The sequence below is a fragment of the Fukomys damarensis genome, unplaced genomic scaffold, assembly GCF_012274545.1.
Source record: "Fukomys damarensis isolate Sample0158 unplaced genomic scaffold, DMR_v1.0_HiC HiC_scaffold_5, whole genome shotgun sequence".
Taxonomy (NCBI): domain Eukaryota; kingdom Metazoa; phylum Chordata; class Mammalia; order Rodentia; family Bathyergidae; genus Fukomys; species Fukomys damarensis.
This window is the reverse complement of record NW_022900917.1, coordinates 18,394,416-18,418,103: the sequence shown is the minus strand read 5'-3', so window position 1 is coordinate 18,418,103 and position 23,688 is coordinate 18,394,416. Positions and strand designations below refer to the sequence as shown.

The 23,688-nt window shown below is 42.8% G+C and overlaps 1 protein-coding gene across 1 annotated transcript in view; it reads left to right on the top strand.

Moving 5' to 3' along the window:
• Sdc2 (syndecan 2) overlaps nt 1-23,688 on the top strand; it is a 103,246-nt gene that overhangs the window by 66,333 nt on the left and 13,225 nt on the right. Inside the window, exon 2 of the mRNA XM_010619588.2 lies at nt 18,081-18,192. Within this exon, the coding sequence (XP_010617890.1) occupies nt 18,081-18,192 (112 nt within the window). The remainder of the gene's footprint in view (nt 1-18,080; nt 18,193-23,688) is intronic.

Genomic DNA, 23,688 nt, shown 5'->3' with positions numbered 1-23,688 from the left:
ATGGTGCGATGTGGGAGTCTCCTGGAGTGGTACCAGGTTGCTCCTGCAATGGCAGTGGTAAAACCTAAGTTTACTAATTCAGCGAGCTCACAGGCAGGGTGCTTATTAAGCACCAGGCACTATTCAAAGTACTTTACAAATATTAATTGAGATAATGCTTTCGACAGCTCTGTTAGAGGTACTCCTACTGTTGCCTCTTTTCCATAGACCCTGAGGTACAGAGAGGTCGCAGAGATAATAGGTGGTAGAGCCAGGACAGCCAGGGCTCAGGTTTTCCCCAGCATGCTAAGCTGCTGCTTCATCCTCCTGTACAGAGGGAACGGTCACTGGCATCTCCAGGCATGTTTCAAGCCTGATAGTACAGGGTCGCTGTGATATTCTGGAGACAGATCCTTCCAGTTCCAAAACAATTACTTTAAAATATTTGTCTAAAGATATTTCTATCATAACGTTTAATATGTGCTAAGCTTAGAGCAGGAAAATAAACACAAAACCAACACAGACCTTGCCCTTGGGAACTTGAGTTCTATCGAGGGGAGATAGAAAAGCATGTAGACTTACAAAGAAAAAAATAATTTCAGATGGGAAAAGAAAACACAGTAGCATAACAGAATATGCTGTCCACTGTGATAGCTGCTGAGCATCGTTCACTGAGCAGCTGAAATGTGGCCGGCCCACACTGCAGAGAGCTGTGTGTGTGAAATACATACTAGAATTTGAAGTCTTAGGATAAACAGGAGTATAAAATACCAATAATTTTGCATTGCTTGTATTGAAATTATATTTGGTTAAATAGAAGTATTGCCTGAAAAGCTCCAAAACCTGAAACGCTCCAAAACCTGAAACATTTTGAGCACCAGTATGATGCCACACAAGTGGAAAATTCCACATCACGACACTGTGTCTTGCATAAAATTAGTAAAAATGTACAAAACTACCTTTAGGCAATGTGTACAAAGTATACGGAAGACATAAATGATTTTTTGTTTAAGCTTGTGTTCTGTCCCCAAGAAATCTCATGATCCAGGATCAGAAAACAACCCAAAATCTGAAACACTTCTGATGTCAAACATTTTGGAGACAGGAGGGATATTCAATCTGCATTAAAACGAATCCTAAATGAAGTTAAGTAGTCACAGAAGTGGTCACAAAAAGACAAATACTCTGTTATTACATAAGGTACCGGAAGTAGTCAAACTCACAGCGGCAGAAAATCAGAAGGTGACTGCCAGGGGGTGGGGGCAGAGAATGGGAGTCATTATTTAAGGGGTGCAGAGTTTCAGTTTATGATGAAAAAGGCCAGTGGGGGGTAAATAGTGTGATGTTGTGCAACGGTGTCAATGTTCTTGAGGCTGCTAAAGCTTACATTTAAAACTGGCTAAAATGTTACATTCTGTTAGATGTATTTTTCTGTATAAAGCCAAGAGATGAACTTCACTTTTATTTTTCAATGAGGCCACGAGATCATTTAAAATCACACCTGTGGCTTGAGTCACTTGTCACAGGTAAAAGCTGGTTGTGAGATGCCCCTTTCAAGGGGTCTCATCGGCATCCTGGGAAGTCGGAAGATTTGGAACCCTTTCGGCCAGAGGCGGAACTGGGGCAAAGTCCTGAGGTGGGAACAAGCGTGTGCATGTGGGCAGGTGGGATGGAATGAGGGGAGAAGGGCGGCGGGGCTGTGGTTTGTATACTCCTGCTCCACATTCCCGTAGAGAATAGAAACAGAGCCGTAGGAAATGCGCATTTCCAAGCACACTGACATTTCTGACTTTCTCTAAATGTTTACTCTTTAGTGGGTGCCTCAGAGGGCAGCACCCATCCTGTGGGCTTGCAGAGAGCCGTGCCCGACAAAAATCAGTGTTGAAATGGAAGAAAACCTCACTGTCACATACAGGAAATCCTGAGGGCAGACCTTGAACATTGCCTATTTCATAAAGCCGTCTCTGTCAGCTCGGTGGTTTTTGGAACTCGGAGAGAGAGGTAATAGTGTCATTAGCACCTTTGGATTGTGACTGTCATGTCACAGGGATGATTGTTATGATTGCACAGGCAGACTTTTCCTTCTGGAAAGGTCTCGGCTTGGGATGAATAAGTTGAGGGGTTGGCTTTCTCAGTAGGGGAGGGTTATTAGGAAGGTAATTTGGGGCTTGTTTATCTTTCTATTAAAGGCCATCCATGCTGGCTCAGGAGGTATCCTGGTGGTGGCCACCACCTTGTTCTGTTCCCAAATCCACCTCGGTGGCCTCTTTGTGTGTCATTACTGCTTTTCCCAGGACAATGAGAGGAGACCCCATAGGAGGGGTTGCAGAAAGAATCTTTCTCGTAATGGCTTTTGACTCCAAGGCTCCTGGTGGAAAATGTTGGTTCATATAAAAGGGGAAGATGGTTAATACCTAAAATCTTTCATTTCATAAAAACATTTTCTGGGCTTTGAAACATCTCTGGCTACCTGCTGGGCACCACTGAGTCCAGCCAGCAATAATGTTTCCTGCCTCTTGGTCTGGTCTTCATGTCTTTTCCGCATCCCTTGATCATAAGTTTCTGGTGGCATCTCAGCTGCTGGGAGGTTGGGAGGTGGTTATGGATCCTTCGGGGGCTATATTGAGGTTTCAGATTGATTGGACACTGTGCTCCCCTGGGACACACTGTGTATTTCCTCATAGCCTAGGTTCGGTGTAAGCTAATTTTCTAAAAACAACAAAAGTTTGTTCTGCCACATTCCAGAAATTGATGGCTGGAACTCATCCTACAGTGTCTAGCAGATTTTTCAACTCAGTACATATTGTGGTCCATTTCTGTAGGATCGTTGATGTGTCATCTGCTTACTGCCAAATGGTCAACTCATGTGAGCCATTAACAACGTTAACTTTACACTTCCTACCCTCAAGAAACTTGTCTCAGTAGGTTTATTTGAAAGTGGGGTTAGGTTTGGGCTTACTTAGCTTGCAGTTTTTTTCTCCCTTTACTTTCAATATCCTTTTGTTTTGTTCATGACACGATAAATGGATCATTGTGACCACCTGCCTTAGTTAGGACAGACAGAAAAATCTGTGTGATTTCCCCTGAAGTGGCTTGAGTGGAAGAATGGTGTTTTTTTTTAATACGGCACCTTATATACCTCAGACAGCAAATGCATCCGTGCAAATAGTACTTGCTAAATATATTTGCAGTTTACCTTAACTGTTTCACTCATTGCATTTCTTTAACCTTCACATGAAATTTGAGAGATTGGCATTATTTTCTCATTCTATAGATAGAATAACTCAAGAGTTACAGTCCAGATGAATTGGCTTTAGGTTGAATTTTCTTCTCCATACCTCCCAACTACTCTCTTTCCTTATCTTTAACAAGTGGCTGAAAGGATTATAAAAGTCAGATCATTCAGCCTAGGTGGAGAAAATGATTCTCTTATGAAGTATTATTTCTGATTCTTACCTTAGTAACCCATGGCATTTCCTGTATCTTCTTTCTTCCTACCGCACATAGTGGGGTGCTTACTGAATAAATGGAGTCCCTCTTGGCTCAAGTGGATTCCACATAGCCAGCTTTTATAGGTAGCTTATAGGGTCTTCTCAAGTCTTTTATTAGGGTTGGAGGTGGTGGCAGTGCTGGTAGGTAGGTAGGTAGGTAGGTAGATATGTAGGCTTGAAAAGGCTGGACATAGCCTGTCAGTGCCGGTCAACCTATGGCATCTGTTTTGGAGCAGGCTTTTTGTATCATTGAAAGCTTTAAAAGGTTCCCCATCACTGGCCTAGATCTTCAAGGGAAGACCCTGAGTTAATAGCAGAGTCACCAGGACACCTTGGAAGAGAAACAGTGGCCATTGTCATCATAAGTTGTCAGCTTTATCAGCAACAAAACTGCTGTGCTGTGTGGTTCCTTTGAATTCTGATGTATGCAGCAACAGCTGGCCACATGACTCCTTGTCCATAGCACCATCCCTTTCTGTTTAAGGGAGCCCTTTGTCTTTAGGACTCTGTCACTCAAAGTCATAGTCGCCTTTACTTCTAGATAGTTATCTACCCCCCTCTACCCATTCGGCCTCTGTGGCCCAGTTTGTTTGGAACAATGTAACTCACCCTGGCATAATTGCTAGTGATGCTCAGTTCACTCTTCTGCCTCCTAAGAAAATAGTGTGTTGTGGTCCTGTTACTGATGAAGTTTTTGCTATACGACTGGCATGATTTCTAGTGATGCTCAGTTCAGTTCACTCTTCCAGCTCATATGAAAATAATGTGTTCTGCTCTTGTCTTTTTGTTTTTGCCCCATCAGGTTTATTGGTACAATTTAAAGCAAACAGTACAGTTACATTTATCATTGGGATCCTGTACCTTTACACAATATAACTTGGTTCTTGTTTTTTCCATATAACCCTGCCCTTCCTTCGCCCACTTCACCTTTCCCTATTCTGGTCTTCTTTTTGATTAACTCTTTGCCATGTGAACCATTTTGGTGTCACCTGAAATTTTTTTCACCCGAACTGCTCCAAAGCCCTCAAGTAGGGATCCTGCGGCATGGAACATTTGTGATTGGTTTCTTTCATTTCACGAGATACATACCCCACTTCATCTGTATCTCTTGGTGGCTTCCTAGCTTATTTGTTTCCCACCACCAAATAGTAATTTATTGCTCGAATGTACCATAGTTATTCCATCAATTTACAAAAACAATTCTTTTTAAATAAATAAGCAAGGGAGCATTTGCTGAATAGTCATTGAATCCCCAACTAATGATAGAATCCTTAATTTTTCTGCCGGGTGTGTGGTACCAAAGGAGAGTTGTGATAGAAAAAGCCAACAGGTTGTTAGGCGCTGACTCCTGCTGATGTGTGCTTATTGTCAAAGCAGAGAGGATTGAACCAGAGTAAGTCCAGCACGTATAGATGGCCTTGAGGTGTCTGGGCTTTCAACATCAATTTAAGAACTTTCTAGAATTGCCTTGCCCAGTAACATTATCCATATGTGATGGTTTGAGCAGAAACTGATTAAAAGTAAATGAAATTTTAAAAAATCTAGTGCCCAGTTGGACTAGCTGCATTTGCTCCACAGCTGCTGGCATGGCCGCCATTGTGGGCAACACAAATGTTGACCATTTCTTTCATTGCAGAAAATGTTACTGGACAGTCCTGATTTGAATCAAAGCATTCCAGTAAGAGGAGGATGGGGTTGAAATTAGTTGACCAGGCTGATTTCTGGCTTCTCTTTAATGCTTTAGCTCTTTTGTGCCACAACAATTTCATAATGGAAGAGATGAAGCCCTGGGATTTGTTTGCTGGTGAAAAAAATAAAAGTTGCTTAAAATGACTTGCTGGGGATAAAAAGGCTGCCTGGGCCAGCGAAGCTGTGAAATGTGCCCTGTGTGACAGCCCCGGGAGGTGTGGCTTGACCACGGGCCAGGCCCTTGATCAACTAGTGTTAAGCAGTTTTACAGAACTCTTAGCTCCTGCTAATTCAGTTTGGTTTAAAAGCTGAGTCTTTCTCTGATTTGAGGGAATGGGGTCGGTGTGGAGAGGGAGTTAAACTTCTTATCCAAATATGTGTAAATTGGACACCTGTCCCTTTAGTAAACTCCTGTGGTTGGTCTGTGCCTACCAGGAATGTGAAACCTGAATGAATATCAGATATTTGCCTCCGAAATTGTAGCTCAGTGTCTTGAAATTATGGTTGTTTGGGAACAAAGCAAATAGCAGTTAACATTTTTTCCCCCTTCTTCCCCTGCCAGTTCTTTGGATTTGGCCAGATCTAATTTCATTCATATGGTAAGGGCTATCGTGAATGGTTGCTCACAAACTACCATGGGCTGTCAATTTCAGTTCTGCCCTCATTTTTTTTTTTGTACGACATTTTAATGAAGTTTTCATTTTTGCCCTTTCAAATAGAAGTAACGACAACAAACATTACACGAAATTGTGCTTTTCCTTAGTGTCTCATCTGGAAATAGGCTGTTGACCTTGGTGAAGGTTTTTAATGTGATTGTTAAATGAAAATGCTAAATTGCTTCATCTGTGCATTGTAGCTTTAAATATTGACTTTTCACCTTTTGAAATGCTGACGTTTGTAAGAGGCCTAGTGTAAAAAGGCGAACTTGACAGAATAATATATCTACCATAATTCCTGTGAAAAGATGTAGCGTATTCTGGTATTTGGGAGTTCAGTCAGAATGTGACCACTCAGAGTCATAAATGTCTGTAAACTCAGGCTGAAAATTGATAGTTTCCTCTGACAACAGGCACAGAGAAAAAAGTTTATTATCTTGCAAATTAAGAAGTGGAAATGCCAAGTCTCAAATGAAGACAGACTTCCCCTCCATCTGTAAAGCCAGTGTCACTGGCCCAAACAAGTCTTACAAGAGTTGCTGAGGTTTAATCAGTATTTAATAATTATTGAATTTGTTTGACTGACTTTAAGAAAATGTTGTGCCTCTAATGAAAAAGGGAGGGTAAACAGATAGGTTTCTTGTGTCTGCTGTGGTTTTGACGCAGTTCTAAAAAATATATAAATACATATTTATATATTTTTAAATTTGGACACTGTTTCATGTTAGCAAAATCTAGAGACATCCATTATGGTTTCTCAACACGGGATTGTTTTCTTAGAAGCTGTGAAAGGGAAAAGAATCGATACTAAGGCTTTCCGAATGGCAGCTCTTCAGCGTTCCCCAGCACGATCGATTACAGCTTCTATGTTAAAGGATTTAAAAAGAATAATCTGTATTTTAAAAACATCATTCTTTGGTATGAGCTTGAGCAGTTCCAAATGGGTTTCCATGGGGGCTGCCCTGCAATGTGACATGGACAGGCCTGTGGCCATCACCGGTGGGCCGGGGCAGCGAGGCAGGGGAAAGGCGCTTAGGTGAGGAGTTGCTGGCGTGCGTGCCAGAGGGGTTGCCCGGGCGGCAGCAGCCATTCAGCCACATTCTTCAGCCTCGGGAGCAGGAGGGGTGAGAAGCAAGTCGTTTTTCTACATAGAGTGCATGAGGTTAAGCCGCAGGAAGGGGAGAGTCAGAAGGATGTCTTTGTTCCGGAGCACTGACCAAAGCCAGGTATGTCCAGTCAGAGTTAAGGCTATAGTGACGATGGTTTTCCAGCCTCCACATCCTCAGCTGTTGCCTTGAGGGGGTGGGGCGTGGATGTGTCTTCATTTGGCATTTTACGCATGAGCGCTGTGACCTTGCTAGTCTCTGGCTGCACGCTGGTCTGTACTGATTAAATAATAAACTCCATTCTGTGGGCAGAGGCTGTGTCTGTGGGCGAGTGTGCCGGCAGCAGTTAAATCCATTAGACACTAGGCCCGTCCTCACAGGGCATGTGACACAGATCATTAATGCGGAGGAGACTCCTGGAGTTTGGTTCTCAGTGAGTCTCTGCACTGTCTGAGAAATTGTAACAAGTAGACCAGGGACTTTCATTCCATAAAAGGTGTTTGTGTGTGTGAGGTGGGGGTTACAGACCTGTCCACTGGTCGCTTCACAAAACGCATTTGTAGGAATGGGTGGCCCGTTACTGTAGGAATGATGAAGATCCTGGAGAGAGTAGGATTTTTCGAGCATGGTGTTGAGTTTTGTGTCATAAATTTTATTCAGTACCCTTGGGTACTGAGTGAGTGCAGAAGCCTTTGATACAGCTTGCTGTAAAACTGGTAGAATCAGCTTATAAACTCTTCTGCTCCTGGACTTTTATGGAGAAAAAAAAAGTTTTTTTTCCTTGCGCTAATCTGATAAGGTTTTCACTCCTAATGATTTTCTTTTTAAAAATCTCTCATGTTTTTTGAGAAACTGAACATTACATCTGTTATGAAATGTGTTTATGAATGTGTGTCCCAAGCAAGACAGCATTTTCACTAATGAATTACCATATGCCAGCCTCTGGGGGCAAAAAGTAATTAAATATGCCTTTTTAAAACAGTGTTTTAAAAATACTATTTTTTAAATTGAGGATGTAATTTTATTTTCCTGCAATTTTTCCCTTCATTCTCCACAGACCTCGGATCATACAGTAGTGAGTAAATGATTCTGTTATTAGCAGGTGTCCGAATGTCTTCATACAGAGAATCTGATGGAATAGGTTATGCATGGGATGTTTGAAGGCTCTGGCCACATGTCAGTTTACATGCCAAGAAAGTATACTTTGTTGGTGGGAAAACTGTCATTCATTGTCCGTGGTTTTCCTGTCCTCCTCATTCAACAAGACCGTAAATTTACTATCCTTAGGTGAAATGGTCACAGACATCACTTGAACACAGCAAGAAGAATGCTTCCTAAAACACATTAGCTTTGCCAGGCCCAGCTCGTGTGGCTATCTGTGCACTGCGTGAAGTGGGTCCACTTGACTAGAAGCTCATGCCCTTGCTCTAAGACCCTGCATCTTGGGGAGGCTCCATTTCCTCGGGAATTTCATGCAGGGTCTCTGATGGGTTTCATAATAGACTCTTAATAGCTTTCCATCTCTTCCGGTTCCTCTATCAAGGAATCATTTCTTTAAAAGCTGCTGGACCCTATTTGTTTATTTTACTGGTTAAAAAGTTGGGTCAAGAACAGCTCGTTTATATAATGAAAAGAAATACAGGCCCTAGGGCTATGAGTCTTGGGCAGAAACGGTGTTTTTCCATTGGATTATCAGGAATGTGAATAATCCTTTGGGCACACAGTGCAGTCTCCACAATGGGTTGGCACTAGATATTAACAGCCAACCATTCAGAACAGCTTTTTTAAAAAAATGCCAGCTTTGAAATCAGTGGTCTCTATTGTAGCTTTGCTGCCTTTGTTTAGGGTTTTAAAGTTATTTAGATTTTTGGGGACAGTGTTAGCGTATTCCTTTGAAAAAGTAGCTGGCTGTAAAGTCACCTTCGCCCTGTTCAGTGCTCCAAATCAGGGAGTCCCTGAGTCAGTGCAGAGGCATTCTTGGGACCAGCAGAAGTTGCTCCCTCATTGAGCACATGAGGTCTGTGTTACAGAATGGACGCTGAGAGCCATTAGCAGTGTGGGACATCTGCCTTCTACCTGGCTTTTCAGCCTTGAAGTTGTGTTGGGGACAGTGCGGAGCTGCCTGTCTGACCCTCACCTTGACTTTGATTGACTTTCTCTGCTCGGAGTAACTTAGGTATGTGGAGATGGGTGTAATTAAACACAGGAAACTTCACAACCTGGAATCTTACAATCAAATATCCATGTTATGAGACCTCTATGCCTTTGTGAGCTTTGTGGCTAGGAGTGGTGCATACTCTATTCTTGTGCTTTGGTAGTTTTCTGCAGTGTAGTTTTTCCTTTTAGTACTCACCACTTATATACCTATGTACTTCCATGGTGCTTTTTGTGGAGGCTTTAACTGTGAAAGCACATGTGCTGTGTAAATATCATATTGTCTGTCTAGTGTGAGAAACTGAAAGTGTAAATAAGGAACAAACTGTGTTATAGATATTGTGAAATAGGAAGAAATTGTTCAGAAGGAAAGGGTGTTAGGGAGGGGAGAGGGGGAAGGGAAGGAGGGGAAAAGACGACCTCAGAAAAGGAGGGGGGAAGTGGAAACAAAGCTTTTGTAAATAAGGAGAAGGAGGGTTGATGGGAGGGGTGGGGAAAAGAGAAATAAAGATATATCATATAGAGGTTCAAGTCCCCTATGATGAAAGTGACTGTTACATATATCTAAAATTACCAATCAAGTTAATTTAAAAAGCACACGTGCAATATTGGAACCTATTAATTGCTAAGGAAGTAGTAGATTGACTTTAAGAAGTTTCTTTGTTCTGTTGCTACGTGGAAGCTGGCCCTGGCCATGTGTGACTGACTCATTGGTCTTGTTACCTTTATGTGCACAGAAGTATGAAATACATATGGCTTAGAAATGTAACAGTGATACCAGTTAGGAAAGGGGCCAACATAAACCCATCACTTTAACCAGTTTCCCTTTCTTCTAAAATCTCCCTTTGTCCTTCAGTTTTTGATTAGATGAATATGAAATTTTAATATACTTGTAATATCAGAAAATATTCTATAACATGTTTTTAAAATGTAGTATCATAAACACTTTTCCTTATTGTTCTAGGGGCATATGAGTTTTAGTGGCTATTTTGAGAAAATTAATAGGTCACGCATAGTAAGACCTCATGCATGGCTACCCCTATACTTAGTGCTTTTGCACTGATGCAGTGGTACACACTGCAACTTTTCTTTTTAAAATATTTCCTTAAGATAATTCTTGAGAGAATAAAGTCCATTCCAATGGTGTAATGGTTTGTGTAGTTGCTTAAAGCATATTGCCAGTGTGATTTCCAAAGGGTCTGTGGCTCTTTCTATAAGTTGGCATATTTTAAATTGTCAGGGCTTTCCTTTGCAGGCTAGAAGTATAGAGTGTCATGTTGTGTTAGCTTTCCCAGCACTGGGACAAAATATCTGACACCTGCCACTTAAAGGAGGAGAGGTTTAATTTGGCTTATGGCTTTAGTGGGTTTAGTCCATGATTAGCCAGCTCCAGAGCAGAAGCAACACGGTAAAAAGGCCTAGGGAAGGAAATCTGTTCACACCATGTGGCCAGGAAGCAGAGAGAAGGCAGGAGCTGTGGACAAGAATACATACTTCCTGGTCACACCCCCATTGCCTGCCCTTTCTGACAAGGCCCCATTGTAAATGTGAGACTTCAGGGGGGACATTTGAGATCTAAACTCTAATACATGGTTCCTATCGACATTCAAATGTAGTTCTAGCTGAGTTCACTGAATCCTGGCTCAGTTGACAGAGCCCAGAGCCTACTTCTTTCCTAGCATCAGCTGCAGCCTGGAATGGTGTGGCCGGCCCTTTAGAGCCAAGGTCATTCCCATTTTCCCGTCCCCTGAGCTTCCTGTGGTGTCCTGTCAGCCTCCATATAAGGTGGAGAATGTAGGGGGCGCTTAGAATTGGAGCAGTTGAAAACTCTCAGAGTGAACTATTAAAATCTAAACCAGAGCCTGTTGGCTTCCTGTGCTTGCCTTGGAATCTATTCTGTGATGGCAGTTTCTAACAAAACACTTCTGAATAAGAAGTAAATTCCAAATATCCCCCCCGCCCTTTGCCAAAGTCCAACCAGGAAACAGCCTCTCAGTTACTTCAGTTAGATTGTATTAATACTGACCTTCTCTAGCACTTGGGCCTTTTCAGGTTCAGCTCACATAGCTTCTATTTTTACTCTAGTCTAAACTGTGGTCATATGGATAGCAAAATAAATACCGGCATATTGTAGCTTGGGAGGGGGAGAGGCAGCGATGCTTATAATAACATAGCTCTAAACCTCTTGCTTCCCTGTTTGATATTCCAAAAAAGGAAAAAAAAAATACAACATGGACACATCTGTAAGTAATGAACATTTTCCTTTTGTGTGTCCTGCATATTGAACATAATCTCACTCAAAGCCCCAAGGCGTTTCAGTATATGTTGCCTTGTAGATCCCTGTTTTTTTGCCAACAAATTGAATTCACTGCAAAGGTTGCTTCCCTTCTCTCTCTGGATCAGCAATCTGAACCCATTGCCACAAACAGAAGTTTGGCAGTGTGTTCTGCTTATATTTTTGTTTTTCCCCTCTGGTTGTCATTTTGCTTGCTGCTGAGGGGGAATACTTGTTTGTCTAGTAGAAGCAATAAGTCAATTAATTTAGGAAGTGTATTTTAGTTTTGACTGCTTAATTTTTTGCACTGCTTCAGATGGAACCAAGGGCCTTTCACCTGTTAGAGAAATCCTTTACCACTGAGCTACAGCCTTAGCCCTGGAAGGGTGTTTAAAGAAAAAAAAAAAAACCGAATTGATTAGTTTAATTTTCTAATGTCACAACTTTCAAAATACAGAAGTTACAAAAAGATAGCAAGTAAGATTGCTCTCCTGTTGGGATATTTTGCTTTTAAGTAGTTGCCTCTGTAATTATCCTAGGCTACAAAGCATGAGATGTATCAAGAATTTGGGTGCGAAGTTTAGGTTCTTTTCATTTGGTTTATTCAGTGAAGGTTTATGGGATGGTGGCTTGTGAAATTCAAGGAGCTTGGATTGCAGGGTTTGTAGAATGATCCACTGGGAGCATGGCTACCGGTGGATGAGTTTATTCCCAGTGACTCTGTGTTATTGGGCCAGCTTATTTGTTAGCAAGTTCTAGGTTAAGAAATGAAACTGGCAAGACATCCTGTTTTGTGTGTGGTAACCCTTGGGGGTGGGAGAAAGTTCATCATACAGTTAAATAGCATATACGATCTTTCTGGATCATTGGATCTGAGATGCTCTTATAAATTTACCCAACAACCTACTCACTGAGCCAGGGCATTGTTTTGCAAAATCAATATTAACACACACTGTAGGAAGAAGAAAAAAGAGTTTTGTGTTGTAGCCGGAGATAGCCAGCATACATATGGTGAGGCACCCTCTCTGCACGATATCGATTAAATTAAATCATATGTAAGAGTTTAGAGGAGCAGCCAGATAATCCTCTGGCAGGATGATTTTGTTTTTCATGGGAAAGCAGAGAAGTAATATGATGATTATTGCACTGAATATTTTCTGAGAGATTTTGTTTGAGCTTTGTTGGATTAGGAAATGAATTTGATTAATGATTATAAAAGATATTTGAAAACAGGTTTGAAAGGTCTTTCTTCAAAGGTCCCCCCACCAGCATTGTTTCCCCAACCCAGGGCCTTCCCACCCAGCAGAGTTCAGCAGGGCTCCTTTCCGCAGTTCTTCCCAGGACCTTTGATTTGAAGATGGGTGAATCAAAAGGGAGACAGATGTGGCACACTAGGTAGACTTCCCACCCCTGAGCTGTGTGAGCTCATCCCAGCTCAGCTCCTTGGTTTGCAGTGGGGATTGTTGATGATTACATGAGCCAGTGCTTATGAAACACGTAGTGCAAAATGCCCAGCACCTCATAAACACTTAAGCCTTAGCTACAGCTAATCCCTTTGAACCTGAGGCGGAACGGTCTGATGTCATTCATGTTGTACAACTTGCCAGTATGGCAGAAACAGCCCAGAACTAGGGGGTCAAGAGCTTTGGGGCTCCAGTTTGGTCACCAACAAGACCAAATAACTTTGAGTTGCTTTGCCACTGCGATGGTCTCTTTGTTCATTTTTGAGACATACAGATAATGTTGATACCTAGGATGTCCAGTCAAACCATGAAATTACGTACTTCTGTGGGCTGTAGCTGAGCACCAAAGGATGGGCAAGTTTAGCTTTAGGACAGACATGTCATTTTCCGAGTGACTGTGTGAGACAGAAAAATGTTTAGCTATTACTGTTTCCTTTATGAGTGGTACTAGCTAGTAATAAAATAGTCTACTGTCACCTATGCAAAGATAATCCAAAGTTACAGTCTGCTTGGTGCTTTGTAATCACTATAAAAGTTAAATCTTAAGTCTAAATCTAGGCTGGTTAGAATCTATGTCCTGAAAGTCAGTGGCATTATTCGGTGTTCGTTTTCTCTGATGTGATATAGAAATGTACCATATTACCAGACCACATGGGTATTTTTACGTTAAAAGGCTAGTTTTCTGTCAGTTTGAGTGTGGGGTATCAATATATAGATATACTTTCAATATTCTGTTTCAATTTATTGTTAACCCAACTTGAAACCTTAAAGTAAACTTAATGCCTGATGCTTTGAGCTGTAATTATTTTGAAGAACTGTTATGGGTTGCACTACTTTATATCATTTAGAAAATATTTACTTAATAGATAGAAATATAAGTAGCAGATTTTTATATGGTGGTTTGAACATTGTATTGTTTAGACATTTTTTTGGTGGGGGGACTGGGGATAGAACTCCTGTCCTTGTGATTTTGAGTCAGGGGTTGGCACCACTGAGCTAAATCCCCAGCCCTTATTTTCATTATAAACAAACACCATATTGGGCTTAATTCTTGTATGAAGATCTAGTTTTTAGTCACCGTGTACTGAAGGCCTAACTCACTACTGCTTGCTCTATTTTTAAAGGAGCTGATGTTCTTGTAGGTTTTTGTGCAGTGGAAATTGATGTTGCCAGGTTTTCTTGTGGCATCTTGTCCTGGATCTGGGGTTTGGGTGGAGGAAGTAGCAGCAGCTGACCTAGGAACACAAGTTAGTCCATGTAGTAGAAAAGCATCTTCCAGACTGAGGAGTTTCCATGCCATCCTAGAGAACCAGTGACGTGTGTTTTGGGAGAGGTGTGATGTGGTTATGTTTAAGGACAGTTCTTCTCCAGAGGACTTCAAAGTTAAGGAATTGGGCATTGGCCAGGTCAGGAGGTCTTAGTATGGTCCAGGCCCAACATGATAAGGGTGCTGAAATTGTGGGGCTAGAGGAGGAGGAGTGGAGTTAGAGAAATATGTATCTTCACTTCCTCCTGGGCACTGTGGGGTCCTCCTGAGAATTTGGACTTTGAAGGCCTGGAAGTGGAACCTCCATTTTTGTCTGCAGTAGATTCTCCCCTCTGTGGAACCTAGTTGCTTTCCAGGGCTTCCCTCTGCTTTCCTGTATTCAGGTCTTGCATCAGCCAAGGGAGAAAGGCCTGAAAGACCAGCTTTGTTTTCCTTCCAACTTGTGCTCCCAACCCTGTTAGCCAACAGTATTGGCACCACCTCCCAGCCATGGTCAGTCCCAAATTAAACAACCCTGTTATGAAAGCCTATAGTCAGCTCTTGGTTTTGTGCCTCTCTGCATTTTCTTGCAGTTGCTTTTGTCCCCTCACGCTGTCCTGTTAGCAAGTGAGTGTGTTCAGAGTGTGTATCATTCCTGAATTCTTTGCACAGTGAGACCAGTACATGTGGCTGGTGTAAAAGGTAAAAGAATAGTTTTGAGCCACCTCTTTTCATGGCCTGGAAGAGGTGCACCTCTGTTTATTCAAAGGGAACATTGGTGCACATTTAATGTCTTTCTTTACTCACAGAGTTTCTCTTATCAGCACAGTATAGAGTCTATGTAGAGATTGTCCTGTTTAGAAAGATTTGTGTTGTGCTTTGTTTTGTTTTTCAGAAGACAGTGGAGATATTCTTTAAGAATTATCTGCTAGAAAGTGCAAAGGGCCCTTTCATTACTGGGTTATTGGTGCCCTGGGAATCATAGTAGGAGATAACTTTTTTTTTTAGTTTGATGTCAGAATTATTAATACTACACTGAACGATGGAAAAACAATATTCTTTTTGGGGGGGTACTGGGGATCGAACTCAGGTCCTTGCGCTTGCAAGGCAGGCGGCGGAACCACTGAGGTAAATCCCCAGCCCAAAAAACAATATTCTTGTTGCTCTCAAACACATGAAACATCCCATCAGCCCTGGGACCACCCTGGTGCCCTGCGTGGACTGTGTCAGGGAGAAGATCACTTCTCTCAGTCTTCCCAGATCTCCACCCCAAGCCCAGCAGTAGCACTGGCCTCCCAGCAACTTCTTCAGGGGTCAGTTTGCCTGCTGCACTGGCTAGTAGTGTGGTTGTCAGAGGTGGCTTAGAGTCTCTGGAAGACATTTTTGGCCTACCTGACTGTTAGTGTGACAGATGTGTTCGTGCAGACAACTGGATCATCTAATGACTAAACATTTAATTTACACAGAAGGATTAAGTTTCTCACTGTTAACTTTTGCCACATCAGATTTCTTTGATAGAGCCACGAAGAAAATGAGAATTATCCAATTTGGAAAGAGAAACCAATTTCTAAAATGTAGAAGGAATCTCTCTCTTCCTTTTCAGAGTTGGGTTACTTAAGTAGATACTGTTCAAGACTTTGGAGGGGTGGTCTGGTAGCTTACAATTGAGATACCTTAACTGTAGGAATTCTGGAGGTCTTAGGACATATGTCAACTCTGAAACCTGAGCCATAGGTTAGTTAAGCCAACTTGGTTTATATAATCTCAGTTGATAAATACTCATTGTGTACCCACGCACTTTGAAAGGGATAGAAAACAAGTCCACACAGGTTACTCAAGACCAGCATCGATAAATTGTTCTCAATGAGGGGCAAGACAAATACATTTAAACAATTAGAAATAATGGTTTGAGAATGTGTGTCGTAAATTGCTCATGTGCCACAAAATCTGAAATGGCAGAGTTTATAGCTAGGGGACCTATAAATGCTGGGTAATAGCATTTGACAGTGTCAAAAAGAAGGTCTTCTGGTGAAGTTAACCAGGACAAGATTTGGTAGCGGCAAGGCTGACAGTGCATTTCAGGCAGGAGTGGATGGTTCAACCCAATCATTGTTTATTGGTCTCGTAATATATACCAGGCACAATGATTCGACGTGGGGGTGGGTTAAGTTGAAGATGAATGAGGTACCATCATATGTTGGTTTCCACAGATGATTGATTCTCACACCTTACCTGGGCGCCAAATCTCAAGTATTTCAAGTCCCTTATATAACATGGCCTGGTATTTTCATGTAACCTACGTGTGTCCTCTTAAATCATCTTTAGATTACTTGCAATACCTAATACAATATAAATGCTACATGAGTAGTTGTTACACTGTAGTGTTTAGGGAGTGATGACAAGTAAAAATCTGCACACGGTCAGTACTGGCTTAGTTTTTTAAAATATTGTCAGTCCACGGTTTGAATGCGTGGAGGTAGGGCCCACAGACATAGATAAGGAGAGCTGGCTGTGTGGTCTTCTCTTTCTAGGTAGCTGACAGTCAGATGGGTTGAATTGTTTATAAGAGCCACTGAACTTTAGATACGGTTTGCAAGCTTTGGGAATTATGGTCTGGAGTGCTGTAGCCTTGGAAACAGCATCATGCTGGACAGCTTCTGGCAGAAAGGTTCCAGAACGCTCTTGGCTCAGGGTGGCCTGGCCACTCTGCCCAGAGGCTGGGCTGCTGGAACAGGGGTCCCTAAGAGTTCAGTCCTCAGTATACACTGGTGTGACCATCGAAACAAAGTGATTCCCATACTTTGGAGAAGGTGGGCTCAGATTTACAGGTTCCAGCCTCTCAAGCCTGCTGCTGAAACTTGAGAGAAGAAAGCACTGTTGTTCTTCCCAAGACTGTACCTGCCTGTCTTCCCAGGAAGGCTCCGCCACAGTCACTGCTGAAACCAAGTTTTATTTTAAGTGGAAATCTCATGAAAAACCAACATAAGCAAGGGAAACGTTTTGTATAATTCCTGTTCAGAACAAACATCCAATTTGATCTTTAAAAATAGGACGATAATGACTGCTGCCTGTTTCCAAACACCAACTATGCTTAGAAGCTGCCAGTCTGAGATGCTGCTGGTAAAATATCAATTTACTGAAACCATTTAAAAAAATTCTACCCCTGCTCAAATTCATGAAAGTTACTCCTTTGGCAGGATTAGGTTGATTTTAATACTGCACTCTTACCGAAGAGCTAAGGAGCTGTGGAACTGGTATACTTAGTGACTGATCCTTCTCATATTAAGCCTGTGATTTGCTATTACCAAGTGCCAGTAATCTTTTTTTTAAAAAAGCACTCTTGCGGGTTTATCTGTATTTGTCATTAAGGCTCTGCTAAGCCACTGAGCCCTAGAAGTGGGCTGGCAACAAGCTCTCGGCTTTGGCAGGTGAGCCCCACAGACACTGCTCCGTGCCTGGCATTGCCGGGATCTGGACCATGGCAGAAAGCTTTGGGCGACCAGGGCGCTCTCATCTATGGTGCTAAAGCTGAGCACAGCTGAGCCTGTGAGCGAGTGTTCGGTGCTCCAGGTGGTTCTGCAGCTAAAGTGCCATAACACCTTTATATGTTTCCCCAAGAAAGTATTAAGCAATCTGGGTGTTTTTGTAACTCTTTCAGTAAAGGAACCTCGCTTGTGAGCAAAAAACTGCCTGAGATGTCTGATAACTAGCAGCGGGACAAGTGAAACTCAGTTAAGGTTGGTGGGGTGGAACAAAATAAGCCCAGGATGCTTAGGCCTCCACGCTGTCTTCATTCTGCTGTGTTAGGCTGCACAAGCCTCCCGCCGGGGCTTTAGTCTGTGGTTGGCCCTTGATTAAATCCAAGTTGTCGGGGTGTCCTGAGTAAGCGGATGACGAGACATGGTGGATTCAGAGGATCAGAAGAGGAGGTCTGCTCACTGCTGTTTCATCCTGAACAGGATGACAAAAGCTCCTTTCTCGGTGTCTCACCGTCCTGAATTCCTTGTCTTTCCCTCCTCAGAGAGCAGAGCTGACATCTGATAAAGACATGTACCTTGACAACAGTTCCATTGAAGACGCATCAGGAGTGTACCCCATTGATGACGATGACTATGCTTCTGCCTCCGGCTCGGGTAAGCCTGGCTCTTAGTGAATGCAGGATGCCATAAACCGTGTGCAGACGTGGACGTGCAGCCATTGTACCAGGATCTAGGAGACGGGCGGGGTGCGTGACACTTAAGAGCCCGCATCTTGGTGTGAAATTGCCCGGGTGTGAATTACAGCTCTTTGCCAATTACACTGCGAGACCTTGAGAAGCTCTTCTAACTTCGCTCAGCCTCAGTTTCCTCTCATTTATAAACTAGAAAGTAATAATCTTACAACAGCTGTTGTGTGGATTAAAGGAGTGGGCATGTTAGCTTTAACTTTCGTTAAGACTTTCAGAATGATGCCATGGAAACCACTCTTAAAGGGACCTCTCAGACACTAGTTTCATAAAATTGCCCGTCATCCTATGTTAAAGATTACAGATGAAACCAAGAAACTCTATCCTTTTTTATCCCTAATGTATTGCTCAAAAGTAGGAGGGAAAATGCAGCAGCCAAGTAAGAGCAGGGCAGGGTGATATGCCCAGCTTCCTTGGGTTATTAGTTATCTGTTAGCTCCGTAATGCCACATAACAAACCACCCCAAATTTCAGTGGCTCAGAGCAACAGGCATTCATTCTTCCCACTGCTGTGCAGTAGGCAGTTGAGACCGATCCTTGTATGACCACGTCTGTATATGCCAGTGCTCAGCAGAAGGCTGGGTGTGCAGCATGGCTGGTTTTGGCTTGGCTCTGTCCTGTCTCTGTGGCAGCTGGGCAGACTTGGCTGTGGTCTGCACTGTCTGTCATCCTGTGGCTGGCCAGCCATTTGCTCACAGGGAGAGAAAGTGCTCCCACGGCAGAGTGTAGACGCTGCAAAGCCTCCTGGGGCCTGGAATTAGAACTTGCCACACGATACCTTCTGACAGCTTTTATTGCTCAAAGCAAGAGGGGAGGACAGTCCAGACCCCGCCTCTTAGCGGAAGGAGCTCTGGTTGGTCACATGGCAGAGGATGTGAGACCAAGGAAGAATAAAGGAGCCTGGCCAGTTTCTAGTCTACCTTACCTAGTAAATGTTTCACCTGTGTCAAAAATGGTCCCCAAGAAACTGAGAATAAAAGAGCTTGTGTATATGTTTAATTAATGGGCTGTTTAGGACCTTGTGGTCAATAGCATGTAAGAAAAGTCTTTCTAGGTCTTTCTTGTTCAGGGTTTTTATTGTAGGTTCAAAAGATGGTAAAAGTTTGAATGTAGATGTGTGACAGGCAGAACAAATTAAAATTGATCCAGTCATATTTGAGAATATTTATGAGAAAGACAAAAGAGAGGTGGTAGCTGACCTAGTAATAATGAGCTTACAATACAACCTTAATGTAAAAATAGCCTGAGTTATTCTTGAGAGTGTGATATATATCACACACGCAAAATGAGTGTGAACAGAGTTGTTCTCCGTAGCCCACAACTCTATTAATATCTTCCACTCATGGTACTTTTTTTTTTAGTATCTCGAAAGTGCTTTGTAACTGTCATTTTCAAAATGTCCCAGAAGATAGACAGGTACACTGTTTTGCCCCCATTGCACAGATCAGATTAGGGATCTGTAGAGGTCGTGTAAGTCATTTCACTGAGTCCCACCAAGGTTTTCTTTACATTTGAAGAAAGTTGGGGGAGCTCTCTGCACTCATCCAGGTGAAAGGCTGGATTGGGGTGGGTTGTTTGAAATCCCAGACCCACTCATCATGTGGATCAGGATGAGGTTTACATGTGATCTAGATTGCTTCACCCACAGCTCTAGCTTTTGGCAGATGGTTGCTGTGGAGATGTTGGAAGACTATTGTTCTCTGTTTGTTTGTTTGTTTGTTTTGTGTTTTTGAAACCCCTCTGTGCTCTTTCTCCTGTGGATAGTGCTCTTCAGCGTCAGTGGTAGTGGTTGTGACTAAGCTTTGTGATGCACGTACTGTGTGTCTCTGATCCATGCAGCATCCCCGAAAGGTTAGATCCTATTATTGTTTCCATTTTCCATATGAGGAAATCTAAGGCACAGAGCAGTGGAGGAGCTTGCCTGAGGCCGCACTGTCAGAAAGGAATGGTGCCAGGACGGGGACTGTGGAGTGGAGCTTAAGAGTGTGTTCTCTTACAGGCCTTTGCTGCTTTGCTCCTTCTCACCACACACCCCATTCAGGAAGTAAGCAGTCTTTCCCCTGGGGCACCCAGTTCCATCGGAAACATCAAGGCTCCCCTGGGTTTTGGTCCATGTGCGATCTAGGCTAACTCCATTCAGGCTATCAGTAGAAAAGCAAGTGTCCTGGAAAAGACGGTCTGAAGGCCCAAGGTGCTTCCCAGATGGAGAAGCAGTCCATGTTACATATTTGGATTCAGGCAGGGCGTTAGCCAACCCAAATGCTGTGTGCCGCAGACATGCCATGTTCCTAGAACACCGATATTCCCACCCCTGAGAACAAGGGTCTAATGAGAAAATGTAGGAATGAGCAGTAATGATTATAACACCATGCAATGGGTGACTTGAGATAGGAAAGTGCTGTCTGAGAGAAATTCAAGAGTTAAATAACAGGTTTTTGGTTGCACATGACAGATTGAGCAAAGTACTATTTAGAACCAAACTAAACTGACACTAAAGGAATTGGGCATAGACTCACAAGGACAAACACAGACAACAAAGGACACAAAAGCCATCAAGTTTTGAAAGCTGGGAAGCAGATGGGCTGATAGTAACAGCCTTGGCAAACCTGAGATGCCCACGTTAGCCAGCAGTGGGGAGAACGGAGATGTACCCTTTCAACACAGCAGAATGCCCTTGGGGCACAAATGCCTGTTGTAGTCAGGGTTTTGGCAAGGGAATACATTAAATACAGAACACATAGTTGATAGGATTATTCTGTGATAATTATGCAAAAAGTCAAATGCAAAGGAGTACAAGAGAGATTAACTGCACACTATAGGCCCAAAGGATCCAGCTTAGGGCCTAGATCCTAGCAGTTTCCCACACAAGTCCACCTAAAGGCTTAGCGTCCAAGGCAGTGTCCTACGTGAGTCTAGCCAGTGGCCTGGAGCCCATGGCAATTTCTCTTGATTGTCCGTATTGAGGATCTGCACCTGGAAGGCCCAAAGGCCAGTGGTGGAAGCCAGAAAACCTATGCCAGTGAGATAAAGGATTTGTGGTACCAAGCTGAGGGACTCACATTGGAGCTGGAAAGTGTTGCTCATGGTGAAGACCAGAGCTCCCCTGACAAAGACTGCAGCTATTCCCAGTGATGGCGAGGCCCTGAGCTCCTCCTCTGTCAAGAATAGCTTAGTTTGCATCAGGAAAACCATTTGCAGCAAGCTTCTCCTAGAAAATCAACAGACCAAGAGGTCTTCCCCACCAGTTCTCTTTTTATGGCTATTGGTAAAAATCCTCAGGTGGATCCTCCGTGCCCACACCATGCTGATTCAATTCAACTGGGCGTTACAACGTGACCATTCACAGTGTCTTTGGTGGCATTAAGAGGAAGGTGAGAGTGGTATGAACTCAGGATGCCCTCTTCAAAGTCTGCTCCAGAAGAGAGCAGATTGCTGAGCAGAGAGACTCATGCTCCCCAGGAGGAAAACAGGAGGTTACTTTTCTGGGATAAAGCATGGGCTTTGGGCTTATGTGGAACAGGAGAATAAATTCTTAGACTGAGAGTTGTTTAATGCTGTGATATCACCAGTTGTCTCCCAGTCAGTACCAGAACACTGGCTGGATGTCCTTTATCCCCCACACCCCACCCTTACCATGCCCTGAGTAGAGGACTGGGTCACTCCTTTCCAGGGAACTGGACCAACTCAAGCAGTGCAGCAATGGTGGCATTGGGAGTTCCATCCTAACTACAGATGCCCACACTGGACAGACTTTTCCTATGTGTTCAAAACTTCTAGTTAGTTTTTCCCTGTTTAAATATGAAAGGACTACTGGCATTTATAAGAAGCTTGTAACATGAAAGACTAGAAACTTCGCCTAACCTCCACATTGGGAGAGGACAGGAACTCACAGGAAGAAGAGAACTTACAAAAGAAGATTCAAAGAAGAAAATATAAAATCTGAGTAGATTTATAATAACTAAAGCTTGAATTAGTAATCACAAGTATTTCATCATAAAAGGCCCAATACAGAATGACTTCAGTGATGAATTTTACCAGATGTTTAAAGACTTAACATTAATTCTTCTAAATAATAAGAGGACACTATTTGTTCATTTATTTATATATTAGTGGTGCTGGGGATAGAATCCAGGGCCTTTATACTGAGCTACTAAGCTTCAGCCCTTTAAAGATTTGAGACACGATTCACTACTAAGTAGTGTCTTAGTCACCTTTCTTGTCTTTGAGACAAAATACCTTGCACACCCACGATTTAAATCAGGGAGGTTTGTGTTGGCTTATAGTTTTTAAAGGATCCAGTGCATAGTTGGCTCTAAGGCAGGAAGGATATAGTAGTGGAAGGCTCTGGCGCAGGAAAGTTGCTAATGTCATAGTGGCCAGGAAGCAGAAAGAGAAAGGAGAAGCCGGGAGGAAGATACCCTTCCAGGTCACATCTCCAGTGACAGGTCTCCAACCAGGCCCCACTTCCTAACAGCAGTTCAGCTGAGAACACATCAGTGGATTAATGCACTGAACATAGCACCTCATACTCCAACCACCTTCCCAAAGGCCCACCTCTGAACACATGAGGCTTTGGGAGGACAGTCTAGATCTAAACTATTTAGTCTATAAATTGCTCAGGCTGGGCTACAGCTTGACCTCTGTCTTCCTCAGCCTCCCACGGTGCTGGGATTATAGGTGTTTGCTACCACACCCGTCTGAGAGAGAGATCTCTTTTAAAAAGTATTCTGTGAAGCCAGTAGTACTATTATCCTGTTATCCTCTAATTTGTTTGAGGACAGAATGCCTGTACATCAGATGTTCCCTTTCAGAGGAGCTGGACAAATTTGTGGGATCTAATACAGATGCCAGAGTGGCAGCCACACAACCTCCAGTATTATGTAACCTACTTGGCATGCTAAATGACAAACTCACCAGCACCATGACAGTTGACAGCAATTGGAAAGAAACTGTAAAAGGAGCAGAAAAGGGTGGCACCATTCCCCAAAAGACATGAATGTTTCTCCCCTTTATTAGCCCATTCATCCCCTCATTTCTTTTATACTTTATAACCTTCTCATCACCAGTGTTTTAAAGAAGTTGGTATGTGAGTTTTACCTTCCATTTCTCTCATTCTTGGCCAGGAATAAAAATCTCTGTCACTGTTGCAAATGTTTTTTCAGAGAGCTAGAAGTTTTAACAGTGAAACAAGAACAGGATACTATAAAATAGGAACATTCTGAAATCACAAAAAAGTTTTTAGAGAGTGAACAATCCTATCAAAAAATAACTTATTGGAGGGCTGGGGATTTAGCTCAGTGGTTCTGCCGCCAGCCTTACAAGCTCAAGGACCTGAGTTTGATCCCCAGTACCAAAAAACAAACAAACAAACAAACAAAACCCCCCCCCAAAACAAAAACGTTAT